The 18010-nt window shown below is 40.6% G+C and overlaps 1 protein-coding gene across 3 annotated transcripts in view; it reads right to left on the reverse strand.

Moving 5' to 3' along the window:
* bcar3 (BCAR3 adaptor protein, NSP family member) overlaps nucleotides 1-18010 on the reverse strand; it is a 56280-nt gene that overhangs the window by 17429 nt on the left and 20841 nt on the right. For 2 of the 3 annotated variants that reach the window (XM_084011703.1, XM_084011704.1), the window contains 3 exons: nucleotides 16156-16348; nucleotides 15371-15625; nucleotides 9381-9423 (listed from right to left, as the gene is read on the reverse strand). In XM_084011703.1, the coding sequence (XP_083867829.1) occupies nucleotides 9381-9423; nucleotides 15371-15625; nucleotides 16156-16348 (491 nt within the window). Of the gene's footprint in view, nucleotides 1-763; nucleotides 1173-9380; nucleotides 9424-15370; nucleotides 15626-16155; nucleotides 16349-18010 lie in introns of those variants that run through there. The other variant, XM_084011705.1, reaches the window with a different exon arrangement.

The following is an 18010-nucleotide window of genomic DNA, read 5'->3' on the forward strand; positions in this document are numbered from 1 at the left end:
CTTAATGGCGTTCATACATTTCACTGACGTCATAAAGAAGACAAACTATCTTAAGTTAGTCATCTATCATCCTCATGAGGACTCTCGTCCTGGTACCTCCGCGTGTACGACTATCTGTGTCTCACCCTTGCCATCACACACTGCCCTGTCTGTCTGCCAGCACTGGTTATGGATGACGCCAGCTGTATATCTCGCACTCTCACACACACAGTCAGACAGTCACACAGTCGGTCATTTATGAGAGCGTCTGGTCCGAGTAATAAAAGCCCAGTGTTCAACTCACTGAGAGAGTGAGGGAAAGAGGAAGACTATTCAGTGTGATTAGACTGGAAGTGTTACCATACGCTTTTTAAATTGTTTTCTATTTCTATTGCAATGTGGGGTTATGTCTTTTTAATAATGCCTATTTCTAATGTCTCATTGTGGACTGCACGGTTTCCTGTGGTGTCCTTTAAGCAACAGATTAGGGCAGAACCTGAAAAGCATGCTTTCATGAAAGCAAATCTCCAAAATGTGACATTATTCATACGCTGAAAACACACAAACACTTAAATAGGGTGAGGCAAAAAGGAATGAGCCGAGGCTGCAGCATACAAACCTGCACATGTGCACTTGCAAACACACTTGCCATCTAGGAAGTACAAACCCAAACACTGATACAAGGACATGGACCGTCAAAACCTGCACACACACACACACACACACACACACACACACACACACACACACACACACACACACACACACACACACACTCTCTCACCTTTGCAGTGATGACAGAGTTCTTGTGGTAGAAGCAACACAGAGCTGCTGTCAGCGTCTTGAGGTTGCATCCCTCCGACATCCTTGTAAACTTTTCTGGACTGCCGGAGTGAACTGTGTAACCGACTGCTGCAAGCTCACTTCAGCTGTAAATACCACCTCTAGTCACCTTGGCTACAGGCTCAAAGCGTAACTTTGCCAACCGTCAAGTCCATGAACGCGTCCCATTTGCCTCTTCCAAGAAAAACTTCCATCACAGAGTTAAACTAAAGTGAGCTAAGTTTGCAGATGTGACGTAAATTAACTAGAATAAGTCCGATCCTGTAGGAGAAACAGCCCGTCTATCAGCTCCCAACATCCCCATCAGGATGATGGCTGTATCTATCACTCTCCTCCACAGCCCCCCGCAGTGTGAACCCTCCACCGCTCACTCGGCTCTGGAGATCCTTTCCCACACTTTCTCCCCCCCTGTTTGCTCCACCCACCCAAGCTCCATACATGGGCGAGAGAGAGACCCACGTGATCCTGTGTGAGCCAATAGTGTGCGGTTGAACTGGGAGTGGCGCAAAGTCTCTCTCTTGCTCTTGAAAACACATGGATGATGGATGGAAGAATACATACAGAGGCACATAGATAATTGTACATATTCTGCATAAACCACAGGGATCTTATAATGCCTCGCCTACACTAAATATCACTCTGTGTTACTTTTCTTTCTCTTAGACTCGAGATAATTCGCATCTAGGGATGAAACTCATGATTATTTTCATTATGCATGACCATATCGTCGATTAGTTGTTTAGTCTATAAAATGTCAGAAAATTGTTTCAATTTTCCATCACAAGTTATATATTCAAATATCATATTTCAGAAACTGTAACCTCTGATTGTGTGGCATTTTTACTTAAAAAAATTAAAAACGATTAACCAGTGGCCAATTAATTGAATTATTTCCCCTAATTCTATCTGCTGACAGTGTGCTCAGTACTGATGTCACTCCCTTTGGACCTCAAACTTCACGTCATTTAATTATTTCCTTTGGTGGTTCTGCCATGGTTCTTTAACTGCTCTCTTGACCTTCCTAGTGGTTCTATTTATTAAAAACAAACTAAGAACAGAAGTTGCATCACCTCCTGTGTTGGCAAGATTTTTCCCGAGGAAATAGCTACCAGACACTGACAGCAACCATGTAAAAACGTTTAATGGCTGTAAATTCAGTCACTGTTGTATACAGAGAATAATCTACAATGCTGCTGCATGAGCTAGGTGTGTGTGTGTGTGTGTGTGTGTGTGTGTGTGTGTGTGTGTGTGTGTGTGTGTGTGTGTGTGTGTGTGTGTGTGTGTGTGTGTGTGTGTGTGTGTGTGTGTGTGTGTGTGTGTGTGTGTGTGTGTGTGTGTGTGTCCTGCAGAGGGATGCTGATAAATAGCTGGCCATTTGTGTAATTTAATGACTACGGAGCAATTACACCCAAGTTAAGTGCCACAGCTTTCAGACAGACGCGTTACAGACACCTACCGCTCACACGGGCACCCAGCACATAGAAATACAAGCATGTATGTACAGTATACACACACAGGTACAACATTCACTTACATTAACAAAGACACAAACACACAGTGAGGGTGACACCCCAGCAGAAACCAAGTTAAAGGAATATTCTGCCGCAGGAAATGGAGCCACTAATTACAGTGAGAACTCTCTAAGGATCCATGGAGGAAATACATGAAGAACATTCCCTGGAACAACACACACACACACACACACACACACACACACTGCCAACCACAGCAGCCCCAAATCACCAGCTAGGCTAAATGTCCACCTTAAAATACATGCATCCGTCGCTCCAGGAATGCTCTCGAAAAACAACGAGGGACACAAATGGGAGTGCTGAAGTTCTATGTTTTCTATTTCTATATGTTTGTTGTTTCTGTCAAATGAGCTAAGGAGAGAAAAGTAGCTTCAGCAACCATGGCAGGTTATGTGACAAAATGGGAGGGTATCAGTTTACATTTTATGGTATATAAAATGGTAAAATTGTATTAAATATATAGTTTTATTTTGGATACGTACTTTATTGTGCAGTAGAGCTGAGAAGAAATAAATGATGATCAGAGTTTTAACTATTTTACGACTAAAATAGGTAAATAGGTAAATAATATGTACCCCACACTGGTCCCTCCATCTGACTAAACCTGCAGAAGCCTTTTGGCCACTAACCAGTTGTTATCATTTACATATAGTCACCTTTGACGCTGATATAGCAAACTTATTAGCAACATTATCATTCATTTGAAGAGATGTTAGCTCTGTTTTTGGTCTTATTTTAACACATTTACACCAAAATTGGCAGACTGTGATGCTGTAGAGGAAATGTCAGGGGATTATCACAGTCATTAGGGTTGATCCTTTGGGGACCAATGATGTCATATACCAAATGTCATGTACTTATGGACCAACCATCGCACTTGGTTAACATAATTACTTTGAGTTAGAGTTAAAGAAAAGTGAGTTTCTTTATGTTTGTGTTTTTGCAGGGGTGTAACAAATGAAAGTACTTTTTTAAAATGAGTAATGTTACTTTTACTTAAACACTATCTATCACAAGTAGCCTCCTGTGTTGCTATACTTCAAGTCTCATCCGTTACACAGTGAACAAAAGTCACATGAAAGTCTTGTAAACTGCGTGAGTGGAAGAAAAGAAAGCAGACTCGGCAGCTGTAGCGGAGAGGAAGCTGCAGGTGTATTTGCGGCCGCACGAGGGCTGAGCGACAGAGCGCGCGCTCGGCAGTCCGGAAATGAGACGTCACAAACGGTTGCGTTCACGGGCACTTTAAGGATCACATATCGGTTGTCGTTATGATTAGTACAGTTATTGTACGCCGGGATAGTTACATATTTCAGTTATTTTAATTCATTAATTAATGACGGACTTAATGCTACCTGGCTAGCACGCTAAGTGATACCCACAATGTGGCCGTGTGGTAGCGGGCTAACATGCTAAATGCTAACGCGACTGTGAGGAAGACGTTTCAGGCACCTTGTTACATGTCGTCGAGCATTTTTGTTTAATTGTCTCAGTTTTGTCCTCTTCTGTGCTAGTGTAGTGAGAAAGACAGCTGTATATTCATAGAATTGAACCAGTTGACTGCATTGTGCTCGTCTGTTGCTTTGGACATAAGGGGCTTGATGTTTATGTGACAATTTGAATTTTAAATATATCATATATAATCATATTCTCCCCCCATTTTTAAATGTAATGCAGCAATGTGTACGAGTACATTTGAACAGAACTTACTTATACTTGAACTTAAGTACATTTTTGCATTAGTACTTTTACTTGAGTAAAGTGTATGCAAAGTTACAGCAATGTTACTAGAGTACAATATTGTACTACCCTTTTCTTTGGTATTGTGTACTAAAAATTCGCCACATTTCTACCAAAGTGTGTCTGGTGACGAATAATAACCACAAAAGAGCAATTCATACTGCAGACTTTTTTTACATCGTCAATTTCCTAACAGGCTTCATGCTAAACTATAAAAAAATAAATACAAAAATATTCTAAATGTAGGGGCTTGAATGCATCATTTGATTTCCTGACACACTTTATAGTCAATCAATGGTTTCATGATATCAGTCACAGTCTGCATCAGTGTCCTTCTCTACAAGTTAGGCAGTCCTAATACCAGATGATAAATGTCAGTGACACTGCTGTTAGGCCCCCTGGGTGAGTCTGAGTGTGTGAGTGTTTTTGATGGGTCATCGATCGGTAATGGACTGTGATCTCGGTGACAGTCATATTGATTTGTGCAACGTGACGCCTCCACTGTGTCAGACCTCACAACGTCAATAATAATGTGTGCAGTCAGTGCCTACAATACATTTCATGTGGCTGAACAGATAAAGCAAATCCACAAGTTTTGTGTTTTCAGCCTTGGAGTAAGTTAGATACATTCACTGCCCCTGCAAATGTTTCTTTAAACGGTATTTAATATCACAGCTTTCCTATATTTCATCATGGGGAACATTCACTTAGTTCATGGAAAGTGGAATAAACATTTGGGTTGAACACTTCTAAACATATTTTCATTCTCCACACAGTAAATGTCAATTCTATGTGTGGTTTATATCTGTATTTTGTAGCAAAAATAATCCTTCTCTGTGGTTTGGGTTAAAAAAAAACATATACCCTTTTAAAAGCAAAAATAATAAGCTTACACTATTTTGGACCGTAAAAAATCATGAAACATATTGGGAGTATGCACATTTGTTTTTAAAGTGTTCAGAATTGTACCTACATTGAAGAGATTAGATATAAAACATAAACGAAATATAAACTTACTAAACAATAATATTAATAATAATAATAATAATAATAATAATAATGTAAAGCCAATAAAGTAAAAGACTAAAGTGGCAGTTCATGGCTTCTTACAAAAAATGTGTGAGGTTAATTACTTATATTGTGCATAAGAAATCAACCCACATTTCCATAAAAAATCAGTTAAGTAGTCCAACAATTGTCATTGTTCATTTTGTAGCAAGTCTTTGGGTTGCTGGCCAGCTGCCTGTTGTGCCTATAGGATGACAAGCTGAATGATTGATTGGAAGTGCAGCTTATTGACTGTCCGGCTGAAACCCGCAGGCCAGTTAGTAGAGCTGAATGGTTGGCTAGCAGCATGAGCAGCCGATTGGCTGTTAGCCTGGCTGTGATTTGAAGTCATGCTGGCTTGCTGACGGGCTGGTATGATGATCCTGATGAATGTCACACTGATGTTTGGACTAACTGGCTGACTGACTCCTGATCCGTTCACAGTTGTGGGGCTGGTGGTCTCATGTTGTAGTACCTGCATCTGACCACTAGACGACACCAGAGTTCACTTCACCTTCGAACACTCCTCTAGCACTTCAAGGCACTCTTTTCCTTTCAGAGAGGAATTAATTCACGAATTAGCTGAAGTAAACACTTGAATTGATGTTTTGATCACTAAACTATAAATGTGTGTGTGTGTGTGTGTGTACTGTAAGCTGTTAAATGTCATCCACTTTGAGAGTTGAAAGCTACTGCAATCCACGATCACACACACACACACACACACACACACACACACACACACACACACACACACACACACAAACACACAGAGCATCATTGTTTCTTAAAGCTCTCTCATGAGGGCAGAGTGACTTCAAGTCAAAGACAGAGTGGGAATGAGCAAAAGTCCTTTAGAGAAGGCTCAGTCAAAGAAGAGTTGTGTTCATTCTGACCTGCAGACAGCATCAACAGGGGGATAGACTTTCTGTCTGTCTGTCTGGCGTTTGTTCGTGCTTTCTTTAACTTTTCCACGATCTGCTAAAGTTGTTATCAAAGAATATGTTGTATTATACGGCCACAAAGTATTGTTTTCATTAGAATAAATACAACTTTGATTCAATTTATGACTATCAAAAACATTCACCTGACCAAGTTTCCTCCCACCTTTCTTCTCATAAGCATATCCCTCGTTATTATTAAAGAAGACACTCGAAAATTCAGTTAATCTGTTTTTTTAGGACTTTCTGGGTTTTGTTGAATCACATATAATAAGCCAACAAACCTGCAACTGGTTGATTTTAATGTTGTTGTACAAACCAGTGAAAAATGCAAGGACAAACACACAGATAACTTCTGATGTGAAACAAAACTGTTCAACCTTGCAAAATGTTTGTCATAAAGCAGGATATCATCTGTTCCCGTTAGCATCTGATTAAGAAAATATGTTTTCATCACCACTAAGTCTTACTCACCACAAAGACCTTTTGCTTCATTTACTGTTGCAGCATGCAACAATCCCTTCTCTGTAACATTTCTCGAATTCATCCTGTGGAAACGTTGTACCAATGCTGGTCCTAATCTGGCCAAATTTCCCAACAATTTTACCAAGTTAAGCAACATGAGCCCCGATGCACTGTACACGTTTTCCTGCTTGTCAATGTGATAATGTGAGTAGCTAACAGTGCACATTTTAGAACACATACAGTACACGTGTTAACCTGACTACATTGTTCCAAAACATCCTATCATTTGGTGACATGTCAGTTTGTGTGCTCATTTTGTGAATGTTACGAATAGTATAATCTGCTACATACAAGTGTGTATTTATAGTACAGCTTTTATATTCAACCCACTCTCTTGTCACCTAATAAAAGTGGCTTCATTGTGATTTTGATGTTGTTTCTACTTCCTTTCACTGAAGGAAACCAGCTAATGAGTCCATAAGCAGAGTTTAGACACCACAACACCGTTCAAAAGGAGAGGAATTGGAGTATAGTCCGACAACAGAGGCATATCTTTATACGATTGTTCTCCACAGACACTTCCTTCCCTGCATACATCCATCCAACACACTTAGACTGTACATAATCCACAACCTGATCGCACTAAACAATGCAAGGCTCACCGCACCATTTATGTACTTCTGACCTTTTCCACAGGACATGGAACACCTGCACTGTCCGCCGCTATCTCTGTGTGTGTGTGTGTGTATGTGTGTGTGTGTGTGTGTGCGTGCGTGCATGGACATCTGTGTGTGTTTTCATCCACAGTGGAAATGCAAACACACCTGGAGTACCACAGCCGACAGCTATACTTTCACACATATTATAAAATACCGGGGATACAGTCGCTCCATCTGTGGTTAGCACACACACACACACACACACACACACATACACTGTTGACACTTGCACACAACCCTAATTTGACCAAAGAAATACACACAAGTCTGCGTGTGTGTGTGTGTGTGTGTGTGTGTGTGTGTGTGTGTGTGTGTGTGTGTGTGTGTGTGTGTGTGTGTGTGTGTGTGGTTAGCTCCTACATGTTCTCGTGGGAAGGACTAAGTTTGCTTTTCAGACATTGGTGTCAGTATCCAAACGTATGAGCTAATAGATGGAAAGGAGAGATGAATGGGAAAGAGAGGGGAATGGATGGTGTGTGTGTGTGTGTGTGGGGGGGGGGGGGGGGGGGGTAGACAAGAGGTAAAGAGAGGAGAAATGTGGAAGAGCTATCTCAGTACGTACGTGCAGTTAGGACTGCTTTGCACTGATCTAGTTGTGTATAGTGAATGCTGTTAAAAGGTGGTTTTCAGGTCAAAGTAGGATCACGTGTGAGACAGTTATATTTTCGCTTTACTTTGCTTTACTTTGCTATCAAGAGGTCTAAGAAGATGTTTTGTACTATGGAGATGTTCAGAACTTTATAAATTAAAAAGAAAATGTACTTCTGAGTTTCCACTGTTCTTTTGGCTGAAACAAACTTGTTAATGTTTATGTTTGTATAAGTTATATGTTATATGTTATAGTGTCTCTTACATATTTGTTAGTGTAAATTTATATTCCAGTACTTTTTCTCTTTTTAATTACATGTTTATTGTATGCACCAAACACAACCAAGACAAATCCCTTGCAAGTGAAAACTTACTTTGGCCATAAACCTGATTCTGATTCTGATTACAGTAACAGTACTTGACTCACCAAGATAAGAAGAAAGAATAAAACTGGGTAACATTCAAACATTTTCAGTTCCGGCACCAAACAAAAACTGCATTAACTATACCTTTTTAATAACTTATATTGCTGAGTATGAATGTGTTTCTCTACACATTTATGCCTTTCCATTTCTTATTTTGCTGAAATTACTAAATCATTATTTAAATCAGACAATAATGTGATTGTTTCCACAAACAATTATTTGGTGGCAAATTTCATTACTTGACAGTGTGTGATACTTAAGTACTCTAAGATACTCTTGGATTACATGAATTCCCCCAATTTAATAAAGTGAAGAATTATAGACAATACAACACATCATATGTCAGTTAGATGATATTGTGATAAGTGAATGATCACCTCTCAATCATCACCTCTCTCTGACCGGGACTCAGGTGGTGTGTGTGCGTGTGAATATGATTTACAACAGGGTGACAGGCAAAACAAAGTGTCTTAATATGATTTCAAAGATGTATCATCTTTGTAGCGCAGGGAGAATTGGATCAACTTCTCCGATGAGTGATTTTTACATTGAAGCCTGCAGAGAAGGCTCCAGTTTAGACAACTTAGCCACTGATGATGGATTCAATCCATTTCCTCATAATTTTACTGAATGTCTTAAACTTTATTTAACAGAACAAAGGCTGAAGAAAAATGTTTGTTTAAGAGTTGCCGTATTTTCACCGCAGATTTGAATGATGGTAGTTTTAAATGACTAGTTGTATTATAACATCTATTGCCATCACCAATACTCCTTCCTACTACATAAGTACAGACTTGCAGCTACAGCATTGGCAATTGCTTGTGTGTGTCTTTGATCTTTGTACAGTTCAACCAGTCCCAGTAACTACCCTTCAAATGTGCACAACAACCAGCCTTCTGAATGTGAACTCAATGTGTTGTGTGTATGGATAGAGTGATAAGAAAAACCGTCCATTTCTGTGCAGACCCACACGCAAAATGGCTACAAAAGTTTAAAACCACCATGATACAGGTCTTATTTACTAAAACAGTTTTACTAACAGGATCTGTCCAGTTGTATTTGTATATTCTGTTCATAACCATGCAGCACATTCGTTGCTCCTACCTTGACATAGTCCACCGTGGCATCCAGGCCGGCAGCAGGCTCCCTGGGGAACACAGACAAAGACATGGTCCTGTTGAGTGAACACATCTTGATACTGGATCCAAACTGCTCAGTGTTGATTTTTGGTTCCACTCTGTAGTTCCTATTACAGATAAACTGCTGGGCTGGTGGGTCCCTGACTGGTGCTGATGCTGCTTCTTGAGAGACTGAAACACTGCTCAGCTGTTCGGAGCTGATACAGTTCAGTGGAGATGTTTGTTTTAAAGGTTCAAATGGATGTCACTGGTCGAGGCAAGTGTCCATATTAGCCATATGCTGGACCAAAAAGGTACAGCCGTACCGTAAAGGTGGCGTACAGTTAACTGTAATGGCAGTGCTGTCCCGAGTTCAGTTTTTTGTTTCCTGGAGTCGAGTGAAACCAAACCTCACGCTGAGCTGCTTTAAATCTGAGTCTATCTCCCTTTCTGTCCCATTTGCAGTCTGCCTCTCACTCTTTCTTTCTCTCAGTCAGTGGTAAACATGTTCACTCACTGCCTGCTTGACTTGGCCTCCCTCCCTCCCTCCCTTCTCTCTCTCTCTCCTCCCCCACCATCACACACATCGCAGCCACACGCCTACCCTTCAGAGTCCACTGACAAATTCACAGAGAGGTTAGAGCACACACATACAAACGGCAGCATTTTTTTTTTCAAATCTTTCCCTTTTTTTTTTCAATTTCTTTGATTTCTTTCAATAATCCAAAAACAACCACATCAGACAGAAGTTGGACATCTGTTTATTTGAGTCCCTCTCGCTCCAGCTTTATTGGCTTTTCTTAAGACATTTTTGTTTGCAGGTCGAAATACACAGAAAACATTTTTCAGCCGTTGTAATTTTCCATTTTTGTGTGTTTTGACCGGCAGTAAAAGATCCTCGTATTGTATCCCTGAAAGAATATCTCACTCATTTATTTCCATTGCTCTCCATCTTTGCTGTAAATATTTGGTACTTGAGTGTAGAAATGTAGCTGTGAGTCTCTCTCTACAGGAGGCTTATAGCCAGGGGCTCAGTGAAAAGAGGTAATTAGCTCAAATCCCTCACTCTGTTCGCAAGGTTGGTAGTTTAAACCCCTTAAGCCTACACTGGTGTTCCCACGGGAATATTAGCACAGTCCATTACTTACCAAACCAAATATGTTTAGCTCAAAGCCCTCTCGGTTTAATATGGCCTCAAATAATGAGTGGGATTTAGTTATGTAACTAAACAGAAGCCTCCATTCACAACAACCTATAGTCATTATTCCTAGAAGGTGGAGTGCTTGGGCTGAACCACCACCTTCACATTTCACCTTGCAATGCTGAGGAAGCCCAGTATGGGGCAGCCAATCCTGTTCCAGGTCTAAACAGCCTCAGTCCAACCTAGCCTGACACCAGCCACAGTGTTTCCACACCAATCTGCACTGAGTTGTCCTCACAACAGAGGGCACATCAGCTGTTAGTGGCTGAACTACTGTCTGATGCTGAGCTGCATCATGGTTTACTATGCGATTGTATTATCAGCTTTTGTGAAAGTTTTTCCTTTCAACTATAGAAAGTTGAACAATGTCGTTTTTCTTTCTAAAAAGCTGATGCATTACAATGTTCTTTTTTCTTCATTTCATTCATTTATTCTGTCTTGTTTCAAGATCCTGACTCTTGCTTTCGAATAGTTTCTGTCTGTCTCTCTTTAGGTGGTGTACATATGAAAAGATAAAGCCTTTGGATTCAAAAATATGACATTAATTGGTGCATCATAAAATAGCCTTTTCTTGCTGGTGTGCATTTATGGAGATGAGGTACAGGTGCTCATAGTTTAGCTGCTAAATATTCACCACTGCAGAGGATGAAGAAGACAGAGGATGAAGAGTAATAGGAGAGTGAGGAAAAAGAAAGCAGGAAGTTTCTGTGGTCTCACATTTAAACCAGAATCAGACATTCAATTTGACATTGACCACTTATTGTAGTGGCATGTGTTGCCTCGTTAAGTCAGCGGTTGGCTGGACCTCTGATTGGCCCCAACCTTAACCACACCAACCACCTGCCCCTCGTAACCCTGGGCCCGGCTCTCTCGGCCGAGGTGGGTGAGATGAGAATCACCACATACCAGACAACACCCATATGATGCTCCTGTAGTTGAATGTGCTACAAGGGAAATTCCCGCTTCTCCTCAGAGAGGTCAAAGGTCAGGCTCGCAAACAGAGCAGCAGTCCTGGAGCTGATGGAGATTCACTGTGTTCAAACCCAGGTCAGCAGGTAAAGGATGGCATTTCAGGCCTGCATCTCGATGAATGTTTTTCTTTTTTAACATCTGTATTCTTCTCTTATAATATTTTCGTAAGCCTGACTGCAGAACTAAAAGAACTGAAACACAGTATGGTGAGAGTGAGATGGCCAGGCATTCCAGACTACACAAGCTGACCACAGCTAACTTTGCCTTTTTCTGCCCATATTGCTGAAACAGCATCAGACACTGGACTTTTTCTGCTTCCATGACCACAAAACTGACCTGCAGTACACACAGAGACAGAGCTACGAAGGCAGAAAGAGTGGAAGCGAGTGAGAGGGGGAAAAAAAATAAGACGAGGGAGGGCAGAAGCAGGCAGCACTTGCCACAGTCTTTTTCTGGCTACTGTTGTTTTTTGTGCCTCACCACACAATACTCAGCACGACCGCAACTGGCTTTAGTGAGTGACTACACCATATTTGTGTGTGTGGGAGAGAGCAAGAGAGAGGGAGGGAGAGTGACAGACAGACAGTGAGAGCAATGGAAAAATGAGCAACTGAGCAACATGCAGGGTCTGCAGGCAGCCTACAGAGGTCAGTGTGTTTTCATAGTAAAAATCCACAGATACTAAATGCTGTTAAAAGCAGTTTCCAAACCACATTATAATCTACTGTATATGTATACACAAAACGTCATAATATATTGTTTCATATGTTAGTGTGCAAGTAAATGAAAATAAATGTATAGCATTAACTGTAAAGTACCAAAATGACATTATATAAGGCAGAATGTTTCTAGAGCAGTCTCACCACTTTCTAGAGAAAAGTGAGACCCCAAAGCTGCAAAAAAAAAAAAAAAAATCAAACAAATTTTGAAATAGCTCGTTGAACATCTCAGTAAATTAAAAAAGAACATTTAATGTTGGGGAAAACATTCTACCGTCTGTGAGCTTTTATATGCAGGGCCTATCCAAAATTGCAGTTCAATACACATGCGTCTGTTAATACAAAACTATGTTTTTGTATGCTAACTGGAAAAATCCTCCTCTGTTTCCTATTTGCATTGCATTATGGGACAATAATGCCAACAGCACACTGTTGGCATATTAACTCAAACATGTCACGCTCAAACTTTTTTGCTACTTGATACAAAAGGAAAACTTCCACAGTTCTCGGTACCACAGTACCTTGTGGGTGTAACATTTTTACAGCACAAACTTGTTTATCTAGCTCTTAAGTTTGCTTAAAAGAACCACATTGATGCATTTAACTTTCAAATGTAGCCCACAAAATGAATATTGCAATATATATTGCAGAAAAGAAAATATTTTTTCAATATCGTGCAGCCCTATGCTCCATCCCCTCTCATTCTTGTTTGTGCTACTCTCTTTCTTTCTGCTCTCTCGCTGCCCCTCCTCCTCTCCTGGTGGTCTGCCGCGCTGCCCACAGAGGTCAACAGTGAGACAAACTGACCAATGGAAAGCTAGAGCAACATAAGGTCAGGGGTCATAGGTCATCTGACAGCATGATCAATGGAAAGTCAAGACCGACTGGCCAGTGGTTACATACCTTAGAGGTATTAATACGCCCTGATCTTTTTATAGACAACTTAACTGTGAACCGTGTGTAGTGTCAAAACAACAACCATGAACTGGGAGGAAAGTAAATTTCCTAATTTTATAATGCGACTGGTTGCAACATCAGGGAGTGCATATAATATACATAAACTGTTCATTACTAAATCACAATGTGCAGGCAATCTGTATTCCAATAAAAAAAAACCATCATCAAATTATTTTCATATCATCCTTAATTAGAACCACTCAGACATGTTTCCTGAGATGAGCTGAGATGTAACTATCAAGTATATGATGATAGTAGGTAATCATATATCTTGTACAATAAAAAAGGAGCTCTGGATGCAAAACATTCACTTAGGGATAATTGTAAGTGAAAAAAGCAAATAAGACGAGGACACAGTGAGATTTATTTCTCATACCTGCTGTCGCTCCTTTCTAGTTTGCAGATATTGGAAGGTTATTTAATTATAAGTGCTGTTTTTTTTATTTTCAGACTGACTTAGATGATTGGAAAGTACAACGCCCACCCACCAAAAATTTAGGTTACAAACACACTTAGCTTATTTTTTTGATATTTCAAAAGGAAGAAATACAAGGACAATCTCTATAAAATTGCACACATTTCATGAAAAATCAACCAGAGTGAGAGAATGATGCTGTTCATTACTCAGCCACCTGCACGGTTGAATCTGACCTGGATAAATTGTCCTGCTGTATGTCAGCGGTATATGAAATGTATCCAGAAAAGAGGCAGAAAAATGGAAAGAGTAGACAAAGCGCTCACAGTAATCTGTGATCTGTCCTGCCACACCCTGACCTACAAAGGTAACCCAACTACTGGGGGCTACGTGCACGCACCCATAGACACACACGTACAACTGGCTACATCAGATACTGTCTGTTGTAACTCTACACTAAACACAGAAAGATGGGAGGACATGATGAGGAATGAGGTGTGTGTGTTCCCTCTGAAGTTGAGCTAACTGCTACACCCCCTCAGGGCTCCTACGGACTCGTAACTACAGTCGTTTTCTAGACTACTTTCAGAGTCCACGGTCTGAAGAGGGAAAGTTTTATATATATAATATCATACAATATAGTTGTCCAGAGCATGGGTGGTCGAATACTTTGTATTTTTACGCATGAAAAGTGGTTCTGAGGGCTTTGTAGCTTCTTTCTTCACAAAAAACACCAGCATGGATTTACAGCAGTTACAGCAACATTAAAAACCCTGTCAGAATATCAAAAAGTCTATTGAAACGTATCAAACCAACTGCATGTTGAACATGTCGATACATTTGATTGTTTTTTGTGGACATGGGGAACGACAGGGGATGACATGTAACAAAAGTCTCCAGCTGGAATTGAACCAGAGGCTGGCTAAGGTTTGAGGCCAGGCAGATGGCCGCCCACCTTATAGGTTTCATCCCATTAAAGGGGAATTTTTCCGAATGCCGCTGGCGCAAAAATGCTTGCTCAAAGGGGAATGCTGGGTGTTTTTCTATTGTGTATCTGCTCTATCTGAAAAACGTCTGCTGTGATTTTGGCGCTATATAAAATGACTTGACCACCATGACAACCCATTCCAATGTTGTTGAGCATGGAAACCATACTAAATGTTGTCAACCCAAACTGACCTCAGCTGCTGTTTCTGCACGAAGAACCAAGCTATAAAATCTTTTCAGTATAGCGTCTTTATCGATTAGTTGGCTAATCGATAAAGACGCGATACTGAAAATCGGTCGCTTTGGTCTTAGTCGAGATCTCTCTAGTCGATCTTTATGTTTTCTTCATACTGAATGAATTATTTCCAAGAAACGTATGAGCACATCTCTGGTAAACAAGTTTTAAACAGGTGCTTTCCTGTGATCTGTTGATTAAATCAATGAATCGATTAAGGATTAAAGGATTTCTTTGGTTGAGAGCCCTACTTTTCAGAGCCACCTTTCAAGCCTGTTGAGTATTTGAATTTTGAAAGGGTACATTTTTGTTGGAGTGTTCCTTTAATTATGTCACTTTTTATCCTTCAGTCTATAATTAGGGGTAAAGCAAAGTAGAATAAAAATAACTGCTCTGATGCTCTATGATAAACACTGTCATTTTCCATGAAGACAAAATCACAGACAGAAATTACAAATGAGCATATTTGTGTATGTTCATACTTGTTTACCTGTAACCATGAAAGTCATCGATGATATTTTGGACCAGCGGCGAAGTCATGGGTTGATGGCCGTGTCCATGAACCAGTGATGTCTTCCCGCAAAGTATCTGCTGCGTGTGATTGGCTCTGGGGTCCCAGGTGTAGTTTCCATGGGTGGGGGTGGCCCCACCTCTCTTGCGTCGAGGCAGAGTTCCATGAATGGAGATTGGCTGGTAGGCAGAAGCCGACGGCTCTGATAGGCCGCTGCCTTGCCCTGGAGGGAGACTTGGGGAGGAAAAGTGACAAAGGGGGAGAGAAAAATCAGACTAAAGTATTGAAGAAAATAAAACACTGTAAACGTTTTTGTGACACTCGACAGAAATACCCTAACAGATGGGATTTTATCTATCTGTTATGTCTGCTCAGCGTCAAATGGAAATGTTAGATGTATCATTTCATAGATATGTTCCTCTAATTCAGCTTGATACATTTGTTATTTTGGGAAAGTTTCCCATAGAGTTTAAATAGTGGTTTGCAGGTCTGAACAAGTCATTGCAATAACCAAGTCACCTACTGTAGAAGCAGTGCCAAATAATAGGTAGATTTCTTTGAAAACAGATTGTATTGTGACCCTCTGCTTACTAATCTAACAAAATGTATTCGGTTAAACTACAACCTCTAAATTCTTAAAACCTGGATTGCCATATAGAAAAGACTACACGCTTGTTTAACTGGGGCAGACCCTGAATTCTACACGGAGTCTTTGGAGACCAGTTTTTGCTTTGCAGTGAGTCACTGTTGGTCGACCGACTCACCCAGGCCTGGAGCTGAGGAGGTCCATGGAGGAGGCGAGGGAGGCCTGCAGCCCCCTGGAGGAGCAGGTGCTGCTGCTGGGGGCAGCAAGAGAGGGGGGGACTCCAGGGTGTGCAGGGCCTCCTCCCAGGGTGTGATGTGCATGGAGGGACCTGGGCAGACTGGCAAAACGCCCCTCTGCCATCATCCTCAACTCTGAAACACACATATACATATACAAAGTCAGACAGAGCGGACTGGAATCCTGTCTCTTACAGCATTTTAAAGCTTTGGATTGAAGACAATTTACTGTACGTATATAGAATGTAAATTCCCGAAGTAACTGTGGTAACACAAGACAGAACGTTACGGTGAAATACTTTGTGATACATTTCTGTAAAGACATATGATCTGAAACACACTGACGTACTCGCTGAGATGAAATATTCTGATACATGATCCAGTACAACAGGTGCCCCCATCACCAACAATACATTCACATGGCTCATATACCACATCACATCAGCCAACACATTGCCTTGGAGGGTAATAAAGCTTCTGATTACATAAGAGTATACTAGTAGTTTCAGCTATGTAATGTGATTCAAACTGTACCTGTATGCATACACACACAAAAAGAAAGTCTTGAAATCCTTCAAAACCAAAAACACATTCTTAATCAAATTAAGATCTCGGCTTCGTTTAAGGTAAACGTTTATCCTACAAACCAAAGATAACTTAAGAATATACGAGAAGATGATTGCTCATCACTGTCCCAAATTTTCTTTTACTACTTTAAACACTGAAGAGGACATAAGGAATTTAATACAGTTTACACAGCCCAAACTGTGAGGGATTGCAAAAATGCATCCCGAGTAACAATTCTATGTCTTTCAACTGTAAATCTGAAGGAGAGCAGTATTACACTGTACCAGAAAGGTGACCTGTCCAGCTCCCGTGCTATAACAACGCCTGAAAAAAGACTGGAGTAAAAGAATGTATCAGACTGCCCAGTATTTGTAGTTTTCACAGATTTTCTCCAGCCAATTTACACGGTGCTGGGCTTAAAGCCAATAAGAAATTCACCACGCATCAGCTTCTTAGTGGTTGATGTGAGAAGAGAACAGAGGTCTGACCTTCAGTTTTAAGGTGGTATTTATAGCAACGGTCTCTGAACGTCCTGCCATTAGGGAGTGCTTAAAATTCTTTATATTTCATCAAGGCACTTAAAACCACTTAAAACTGTATATCCGCTCAACAAGCGTTAAGAAAGAGCAACACCGACTGCACATTCTCATGCGGGAGATCTTGTCAGACAACACACAAGCAGATATAATTACTTTAGATGAACAAGACAGATTGGCAGTGGCAGTTTGTTGATGAATTCCCTGTGGTGATGACTGGACAGCATCTGCTCTGAATTACTCACCATGCAGCAGTTAGTCATACTGTACAAACTAAAAAAATACCATCAGCTGACAGACATGTTGGTAGACTAGATGGTATGAGATTCAACACACCCTCCTTATTTCTAATCTCGTCATACCTAAGAATCTGACCTGAACAACTATGCTGCTGTTTGTTATTGTGTCTCTATTTGGACAACCTGATTAGGATCTGAGAAAGTAGGCTGCAGAGGAAACGGTGGGGCTTGGTGCTGTAGTAGTCAAAAGCAGTCAGTCCTGATGGAGAGGTGCTGGTTTGAACCAAGGTGATCGACATAGAAAAGTACTTTGATTTCAAAGGTAAAGGATCTACTGTCAACGCTGTGAATTTGATTCACCATGTTCACTGAATGTAAATCAATTATTTCCTTAGTTGATTAACTTAAATTGCATTAGTGTGAATGACCTAACTGAACTGATTATGTGTTATTTT

This window comes from Eutrigla gurnardus, assembly GCF_963514095.1.
Source record: "Eutrigla gurnardus genome assembly, chromosome: 6".
NCBI lineage: Eukaryota > Metazoa > Chordata > Actinopteri > Perciformes > Triglidae > Eutrigla > Eutrigla gurnardus.